At 43.2% G+C, this 9,772-nt stretch overlaps 1 protein-coding gene across 1 annotated transcript; it reads right to left on the reverse strand.

Moving 5' to 3' along the window:
* Nucleotides 1-2,014: 2,014 nt before the first annotated feature.
* Nucleotides 2,015-7,059, reverse strand: LOC115192210 (thrombopoietin receptor). Its single transcript, XM_029750450.1, has 12 exons — nucleotides 6,804-7,059; nucleotides 6,040-6,160; nucleotides 5,711-5,889; nucleotides 5,410-5,561; nucleotides 4,969-5,134; nucleotides 4,756-4,867; nucleotides 4,469-4,629; nucleotides 4,074-4,216; nucleotides 3,732-3,891; nucleotides 3,564-3,642; nucleotides 3,364-3,451; nucleotides 2,015-3,183 (listed from the first exon to the last, which is right to left on the reverse strand). The coding sequence occupies exons 1-12, from the start codon at nucleotides 6,919-6,921 to the stop codon at nucleotides 2,671-2,673; spliced, it is 1,992 nt and encodes a 663-aa protein (XP_029606310.1). The 5' UTR covers nucleotides 6,922-7,059; the 3' UTR covers nucleotides 2,015-2,670.
* Nucleotides 7,060-9,772: the final 2,713 nt, after the last annotated feature.

Raw genomic sequence — 9,772 nt, forward strand, 5'->3', positions numbered from 1 at the left:
TGTTCTACTGGTGTGTCCAGGCTCTCAATCACCTCTACTTTCATTGCATTTCTACTTATTAAGGAGCTTCCTAATGAGCTTCTGACAGGTATTCAACTTTATATATTCTGTTTCTGTATTGCTTCTGAAATATCATTTTGCATTCTTGCAACTCTAATGGTGTGTGCAGTGTGGATGAAAGTGTTTGAGTGTGTTTAACTGCATCTTACGGTATTTAAAACTGTGTGTGTGTGTGTGTCTCTCTCTCTGTGTTTGTGTGTCCAGGATGTCTTTCCAGCCGTACAGCTGCAGCAGATCATCACGTCCAGACTGAACAAGTTCAAGGCCTTTGAGGAGGATGCTCTGCAGCTCATCTCCAGAAAGGTAGGCCTTTTTGTTGTTTTATTATCCATCCCAAGGGGTGCACAACTCAGGTCCTTGCATTCCAGTTCTTCTGGGTTTTTGTTCTTCCTGCCCCTTAATTGATCAGTTAATGTCATCGATTGGAACCATGGATTGGAAAGGTCTGCCAGTGATACTGTGAAGTGTTCTATTTGGCAGTACCTATAATTGAGTGGTGTGTCTGTCTCTGACTGCTGTCCCTCTCCCGTCCTCCACAGGATTGGTGGGCATCATGTGAAGGAGGCCCTGGATGAGAAGTTCTCTTCCTCTTACATCAAAGCCATCAGGTAAGATAAACCCCATTGGCCCACAGAGCTGTCAATTGGTTGTCCCATTGGCCCCGAGAGCTGTCGATCTATGTGAAATCTTTGTTTGTTAGGTGTGCATTGGTGTAGGAGCAGCTCTTCCCGAGGGCGGTCATCACTGAGTTCAGTCGGCTGGGACTGGAGGCGGCCACCTTCCAACAGGTATAGACCCTACTGAGGTCAACATCGACTTACTACAGCTCTTGCTCAACACACATCTGTTCCCTCTTTTACCTGCATTGTGAATTTTTCCCGAAATTCCCTTATTTACAGTCCACTGTCCCCCACCCTCCCCCTAGGTGTTAATGCAGCACCAGGTGTTGTGTCGTGTGGAGGGCCTGCAGCCCATCAGTGTGTCTGAGGGTCTAGCCGTGTGTCAGCACCTGAGGGCGTTGTCTGCTGCTGCTGGAGGCCAGCCATCCTGACGTATTACAGCGGGTCAGACTCGACATCAGCCAGGACGACGTGCTCTAAGCACTCAAGGCCGACAGAGAGACCACCAGGGGTCCAGGCAGGGGTCCACCCTGTGTTTTCTGACAAGGTTGGTCCTAACATAACGATTTTTTTTCTCAGTTCATGACAGCTGCAGTATCACCAGCTTTCAGTTGCAGTCAAGCATTAAACTGTAAGTATCTCAGTTCCTGAGCCAGATAGGAAAAGGAAACGGGCTCTATCATGACTATCTCTGTCCGGTCAATTGATCGATGTACTGTTTTGTGAGAACCAAGATCCCTCTCTCACACTGAAACTCTCCATGTCAACCGTTGCACCACATAGTCCCATGCCTGCCCTTGACCACAGCCAATACTACTGTACTACTCAGGACTGGGATCATGAATCCCACAGACACTCACGGCTGTGTCCATGAATCTGATCATATACAAGGTGATATGGTGGCTCTTTTAGAGGCTCACAGTTTGGTTTGATGCTGTCTTCTGAGAGGCAGAGTTTTTTTTTAGGACAAGGATCCTCTGTTTTTAATCATTATTTTACGAATGCTTTTCAATGTTGTCATTGTTGTCAGCACCATTCGTTTTTGGAAGCATTTGAAAGGGAAACGGCATCGGATTTTATTATGGAATTCTGTTCTAATCCAAGCACACGGGATCATGACTTAATTGGTTTTGTGTGTGTTTGCTGAAAATTACCCTTGTTACAAACTTTTGGAAGGATATTTAGATCTGGCTTTAACTCATTGTGTTGATGGGGGAACTAGAGTTCCTCATCAGAGTTAGCCATTTGACTTTCCTAATTTATCCCTATTCAAACATTTTAGTGTTGCTCTTGTTGCTTTTATGATTTTCTGTATTTTTGTTTGAATATACAAATGTCATCAAGATATTTAACAATACTTGTAGGTTTACTTTTCCATTCTTCATGTTCTCATGAGTACATTACTTGAACACATTACTTGCACAGGTATGGCTTTCCAGACATGGCTAGAATGAAGAAAGCATAGTTTGTAGGGTGAAAAGATAATGATAGACATATACTGTATAGCCAGGCATAAGACAAGCAAAATAGATATAATTATAGTATGTCCAAGGAAAATATCAAAGTCCCTCTTGGTTCATCCAGATTTGGGTACACCTGGCATGTTATCCCACAAATCCCAAACGAAATCTATTATAATAGTCACACCTTTTTACAATGTACTGTACATGCTACAAATGAATAACATATTCAATGACCTGTTTTATTAGTGATGTAATGGATATTGTGTTGATGTTTTGTAACTGTCCATTCCGAAGTCCCTTTTATATCCACAAGCACACTTGAGCTGTGTCTTACATTTTCCTAGACACGTTAAGATATTTCATCCAGCATTGTGCAAAGTTGAATATCCTAAATACATCCTTGTTTTGAGAATATCACATTTGATATTTAAAGCCTTCCCCTTTTGTACTTGGTTTCATCTATTTTTCCCATGTCTTTTTCATGAATTTGTGTGCCCTTGTTGTGTTGTGCTGTGAAAGAGTGCCAATCAGGCATTTGTGTTTGCTGAGCTTGTGCCCTCCAGGTTGACATAGACCCTGCTGCCCTGGGGGGCGCCCTGCTGCCCTGGATAGTCCAGTCTCTCTATGGGCTGCTCGGCCAGCAGTAGGTAGGAGTGGTTGAGGATGTCCGTGGTACTGGACGATGATGGGAAGCTGGAGGACCTAGTAAAGGAGCAGTGACACCTCACCTGGAGCACCTCCTCTCCCCCCACCCCCAGGCTCAGAGACTCCGCCCACACCTCCCCATCGTACACGTACTCGTTCCCTCGGAGACGGGGGATGACATCATCCGTGGTCAGGGTCACGTAGTCCGGACTGACCTCCAGGACCAGGGTAGGCAGGCTCTCCTCCTCCCCGCCTGAAGTGCCTTGTTCTGGGGAGATTAGTAAGGGGCACTCCCTGGGAAGCATCCCTCTGCCTGGAGCCTCGCTCTCAGACATGATCTCCACGACACAGGCTGGGGTCTCCTCTGAACACTGCTTGATGTTGAAGGGAGGGTCCTATGGAGGTTACACGGGAGCGTACAGACATACTCAGATCCAATGGTTTCCAATGCGTGCGCACAACGATAAACTAAACGTGTTGCATATTGAACACATTTCCATTGTTAAAACTTGACCCTTTCAATTGACCTAGGTCCGTTAATCCACGGTGTACTGTAATGAATTACGTTTTTTTACCCAAGTCTGTCCGTTGATATCTGTCAGGAAGCCGTGGAGTACTTTGTCAAGGTTTGGGACTGGTGGCCACAGATACTGTTTGAGCTTACTGGTGGAAGAAGATAACATTTTTCAGTACACATGTCCATGAATAGGGTGGTAAGAATACATTCATGGTAAAACAGATTTTATTATGAAACAAAATTAAAAATGCATTTTACCTGAGGTACCTGGAGAGCATGGAGATAAAGACGACTGATACAACGAGCATCATGAGAGGGATGCAGGAGATGAGGGCACCTGTTGAGTTACATTAAATAATTCTAGAAGAGTTTGAGAAGGAGGATATCTCCAGAAGTTAAACATAATAAGTGATTGTTTTACTGTACCTATGTCTGAGGGCGTGTCCACAGTGAGTCGGGGTGACCAGTCGCTCCAGTAGCCAGCGTAGACTGACCCGTTGGGTCTGGCTCTGACCTGGATGTAGTACTGAACTCCAGTCTGAATGTCCAGACAGGTACTGGTCTCTGGGCCCTGCAGGATCACCAGCTGGAGAGAGAGGACAACACACAATTGCACCCAGTTATTGGTGGGTGATTGGTGTGTGTACTGCAAAATACCAACTCATGACAAAACATGTAGTTCTCTGTTTACATGCGATAAGGACAGAGGCAGGGTTATACCACACAACAGAATGAAGTAAACAGAAGATCATTTAGATAATTCTGTACCTTCCAGACAGACTCCTCTCGAGGTTGGTAGCGGTGCTGGTACATCAGGTGGACAGACAGGGCCAATAGGGGCGTGTCCCATTTCAGACACAGCCTGCCCTTCTCCCATTGTCCCCTCAGCCTCCCAGGAGGGGCTGTTTGAACTGACCGCAACATAGGGAGAGGAGAGAGAGACAACAGGAGTTTTGCAGAGATGATTAGTGTATGTCCAGCAATACAGAGTGTACTGTCTGTTACAGATGACTATCAGTATCTTCCTTCATTGTCAGCAATACAGTAAGATGCATGCTAGACTCGACCACTTTCCATTTTTTACTCATTGGAAATGCAGTATACCGGTAGACGGTAGGGAGGATTTCTCAGCTGCCAGTTGGTATTTTATCAGTGTGACTCACTGCTGTTGTTGAGTCTGAAAGGCTCAGTGTAGAAGGTCCGCCTGGGAGTAGCAGGACCAGCGCTGAGTTTGACCCGTATCTCACTGGACTCTGCTCCATGGAAACGGCAATGGTAGGAGATGTTCTCATTCTGCATACACTCTCTCCAGCCCTCACTTTCACTGCAGAGAATACACAACAAGAGAGGTTAAATAGCCAATGATCATGTTTTGGCTGTAAAACTACATTTAGATTACTTTGAGGAGGGTTTTGCATGAAGATCATTGGAGAAATGAATTTGGTAATACCTGGGTCCCAGCTTGTAGTATAAGGTGTAGTTATCATCTCTGTAGGCCTGCCCATTCCATTGGCAGCTGATGTTTTGCAGGTCAGAAGTGTGGCACAACAATGAGATATCAGCTGGGGAAAAATTATAGTAAAACTCCATCACCTAACTCAGTAATGGAAAGTGACCATATTCAGTTTCTCTATACCACATTTACAGAAATACTACCACAGACCTGCACTCTGGGGAACCATGGCAGTTTTGGGGACCGACCAGTCGCTCCAATGACCGCTGGTCTCTTTCTCGCTGTAGCCGTTGGGTTTGACCCTCAGCTGGACGCTGACCACCTCCCCTGGCGTCAGAGAGACCAGGCTGTGGATTTGGGACCTCACTGGCTTTATCTGGGGACAGGGAGGGTACAGAAATCATAGGAGTTCTACACCAGCATGGGGTTTGGGTGATGATGACTTTCTGACACAAATGGATGCCCTGTAGCCAACCATCAAGTTGAGTAGACAAACTAATAGTGAATGTCCCAGTCATGATAGATTTTTTTTTTTTTACCAACCGTTCATCTGTCTTTTTCCCCTTGCAGCTAATCTGACTGGTTGAATTGGTGTTGATTTCGTGTTTCACGGGTTCAATTGGTGATGTTTTCGAGTTTCAGTAGGCCTACCAGTTCCGTTCTCTCCCTCAGGCTCTGGGAGGAGTAACGTATCCCATACTGCATGTTGTTCTCCCACTCTCTGGGTGTGTGCCACGCCACCTGGAACTGCCCAGTCTGCCCTGTCGGGTGAAGGGATACATTCACAGGGGGGTCCAGGAGAACTGAGGAGAGGCGGAGGAGAAAGAAGAGAGAAGAAAGAATGAAGCAGAGAGGATATCCCATTACTGGAAAGTAAGAACTTTAGATTTCAAATGACAAAAATGTGCATTCTCTCTCTCTCTCTCTCTCTCTCTCTCTCTCTCTCTCTCACCCTGGTCCTCGACGCTGACAGTGCGTGTGTATAGTGTGTAGTTGGAGCTGCTCTCCATCACTCTGATGTGCGTGAAGGTGAACAGGAAGACATCAGAGGGAGGGAAGGAGCAGACATGGAGGACTTGCCCCTCCTCCTCTGTCCTCTGGAGGATCAGATTACACCTCTTCTCCTCCCGACTGAACAGACAGAGAGAATATGACTGGCATCAGTGACTGGCAGAATGGAGTGTATGTCAGGTCCACTTCAACTGTAATACACGTTAGTGTATTTCATTTCTTGCTGGAAATATTGTTGTCTTGTAAATGACCAGAATATACTGAACATACTCATCGTTACTATAGAAGAAGTCATAAGACTTGTTGTCTGGCACCTCCCAGAAACAGGTGAAGTCGTACTGTGTCCTGGTAAAACACTTTGGATCTGCATCATCCGCCAACAGTAGAACATCTGTTATGGAGTGTAGTACATACCGATAGGATGGGATTCATGAAATATACTGTGTCATAGAAATGATGCATATAATGTATAACACTTAGTATAACACTTTAACATAGAATCCCAGGTCGTTAAAGGAAAATACTACTCAAAAAACGATCATTTGGCATTTGTTTCATTAGTCCACTGTTGAAAACGTTTTGCATGTCAGCAATCAAGTTTTCAAGATATACAACTTTCAAAATACAGAAAGTGTCACAGGATGATGCGTTTTCTGTGGTATACTGTGGCACTTTCTGTATTTTGAAAGTTCTATATTTTGAAAACTTGATTGCTGACATGCAAAACGTTTTGGTACTTTATCAACAGTGGACTAATGAAACAAATACCAAAATATCGTTTTTGAGTGGTATTTTCCTTTAGTCTACGGATGCACTTGTTTGTGAACATGTCATATCAGTGCTTAACAGAAAAATTGGCATAAATCCTCAGCAGAGAACAAGGGAGAAATTCAGCTGTGAGAGGATCAACATTATTGCCTTGATTTGTGTAGCGCTGACAGCGACACTATTTCAGATATTGTACATACTGGTGGACAGTTTACTGTTGTTATTGATTTGTTGTTTAAGATAAAACAGGTGCTCCAATGTCATACCTTTCTTTGACAGATGAGGGACAGCCCCAGCCCTGGTCCCCTGCCCCAGAACATCCACCCAGCATGCTATGGTCCAGAGCCAGACGCAGAGTATCCTCCGGGTGAGATTGAGATCCATGACATATACATCCACAGGTATGTCTAACCTACCCCATCACTATCTATTAACCTCTATGTCTGAGAGTGTCAGTGTGTTGTGTGTCAACATAGCATTGTGGTCTGGGGGGTAGTAATGAGGGGAGGCCCTATCTGACAGGTCCTCATGCTACAGGAAGTGTGTGTTGTGTGGATTGAGCCAGTCAGGCACACAGATGGGGGTAAAAGAGAGGTTGGCCTCTGACACACATTGTAAACTTAGTTGATATTTTCACACACTCAATACATATCTCTCTTACACTACAAGCCATTATGGCTACTCGAAACTCTCTCACCAAAAATCTAAGATCAAATGGAAATCTTTGAACATGTCATCCTTTATTCAGAGTCTGCAGAAAAAGTCAGTTATATGACACATAGAGTGCCTTCAGAAAGTATTCATACCCCTTGACTTATTCACATTTTGTTGTGTTACAGCATGAATTCAAAATGGGTAAAATTATTTTCTTCTCACCCATCTACACACAATACACCATAATGACGAAGTGAAAATATGTTTTTATAAGTGTGTGCAAATAGATTGAAAATTAAATACAGAAATATCTAATTCACATAAGTATTCACACCCCTGAGTAAATACTTTGTAGAAGCACCTTTGGCACCGATTACAGCTGTAAATCTTTCCCTGTATGTCTCTAAGAGCTTTCCACACATTATTATTTTCAAAATGTTTCAAGCTCTGTCAAATTAGTTGTTGATCATTGCTAGACAACCAATTTCAGGTCTTGCAAAAGATTTTTAAGTAGATTTAAATCAAATGTTAACTTGGCCACTCAGGAACATTCACTGACTACTTGTTAAGCAACTCCGCTGTCTGGTGGAAAGGTTTACCTCTTGGATTTTGCCTGTGCTTAGCTCCATTCCGTTTCTTTTTTATCCTGAAAAACTCCCCAGTCCTTAATGATTACAAGCATACCGATAACATGATGCAGCCAACAATACGCTTGAAAACATGGAAAGTGTTACTTAGTAATGTGTTGTTTTGGATTTGCCCCAAACATAAAACTTTGTATTCAGGCCAAAAAGTGAATTGGTTGGCCACATTTTTTTCATTATTACTTTAGTGCCTTGTTGCAAACAGGATGCATGTTTTTTTTTTTACTATTTTTATTCTGTACAGGCTTCCTTCTTTTAACTCGGTCATTTAGGTTAGTATTGTGGAGTATCTACAGTGTCGTTGAGCCATCCTCAGTTTTCTCCTATCACAGCCATTAAACTCTGTGACTATTTTAATGTCACCATTGGCTTCATGGTGAAATCCCTGAGCAGGAACTGAGTTAGGAAGGAGGTCTGTATCTTTTTAGTGACTGGGTGTACTGATACACCATCCAATGTGTAATTAACAATTTCACAATTCTCAAAGGGATTTTCAATGTCTTTTTTTTGTTTATCTACCAATAGCTGCCCTTCTTTGCGAAGATTTGGAAAACCTCCCTGGTCTTTGTGGTTGAATCTGAACCTGTGTTCGAATACTCATATTAACCGCACTAACCCTACGATTTGTGAAGTAAATTGAGTATGTAGTATGCTTGTTGGTCCTAGTATGTATATAGTTAGTATGCCAAAAGTTCCCGGATGTCGTACTACATTCGCCTAAATAGAAAGTATAGTGGACAGTTAGGCCCATAATGCAATTCTTCCAAAAATGGGCGTGGCTTCATAACATTTTCAGATTTGAAGAAAATGGTGGAAAATATACAGCCGAAGTTCGACGAGAGTGGATACAATTTCATTGCTAACTAATTATGACAAATTTTAAGAAAATGTTGAGCAATGTAATAAAGTAATGACTTTTCAAATAAGTTACGCTACATGTCATGCTGGCTGACAATTTGTTGGCTACTAATACATCGAACTTGCCAGTATATTAACTATATGCTAACATTCGGGTGCGTTTGTAAATTCACTCTGGCTATCTACTCCGGTTTCAGAGCACTTTCGTCTGAGTGCGCCAGAGTGCAGAATAACTGATGAATTTATGCACTCTCAACACCTGTTGAATATGGCCTGTGTCAGTAAACATCGGCAAAAAAGCATAATTAAATGGTTGCCAACAGCTCATTTACAGTCACCAACGCTCTTGATAACATGAAAACAGCCTAACCAGCTATGCTAGGGCGAGTAAAATGGTCAGTGTGAGGTGTTATCTTGTTAGCCAACGTTAGCCAGTTAGCTTGGGTGCTTGACAGCCGTTGTGAGGTCCTACTCCTCGGCCAAAGCGTCCAGTGTGCGCTCTGAATGCTCCGAGAGAGAGCATTCAAGCGCACTCTGGCACTTCAGACTGAATTTACGAAACATACCCAAAGTTGTAAAATGTCTAGCTAGTAATTTGTCATGCTAGCAAGAGGTTGCATAGCAACAGCATCAACTTCTGGTAGACAGACATAGCGCTAGTACCCTCAACTGAAAGGATACCGTTCGTTAACACTATACTAAAATTAACTAATAGTATATAGTATGTAGTATATTCTCATTCTGTATGTAGTATACAGTATGTTAGTATGGGTATTCGAACACAGCTTGTGTTTGAAATTCACTGCTTAACTGAGGGACCTTACAGATACTTGTATGTGTGGGGTCCCGTGTGGCTCAGTTGGTAGAGCATGGTGTTTACAACGCCAGGGTTGTGGATTCGATTCCCACGGGGGACCAGTATGGGGAAAAAAATGTATGAAATGTATGCATTCACTACTGTAAGTCGCTCTGGATAAGAGCGTCTGCTAAATGACTAAAATGTAAAAATGTAAATGTAAAAAGATGAGGAAGTCATTCCAAAATCATGTTAAACACTATTATTGCACACAAAGTGAGTC

This window comes from Salmo trutta, chromosome 4, assembly GCF_901001165.1.
Source record: "Salmo trutta chromosome 4, fSalTru1.1, whole genome shotgun sequence".
Classification (NCBI taxonomy): Eukaryota; Metazoa; Chordata; class Actinopteri; order Salmoniformes; family Salmonidae; genus Salmo; species Salmo trutta.

What these genes read in the sequence shown, in the direction of transcription:
- LOC115192210 (XM_029750450.1), bottom strand. Translation starts at nt 6,921, where the DNA reads ATGGATCTCAATCTCACCCGGAGGATACTCTGCGTCTGGCTCTGGACC. An exon ending in TACTACAAGCTGGGACCCAG is followed by an intron (nt 4,630 to 4,755) that starts GTATTACCAAAT and finishes TATTCTCTGCAG; the next exon opens with TGAAAGTGAGGGCTGGAGAG. An exon ending in GGACACGCCCTCAGACATAG is followed by an intron (nt 3,643 to 3,731) that starts GTACAGTAAAAC and finishes GTAACTCAACAG; the next exon opens with GTGCCCTCATCTCCTGCATC.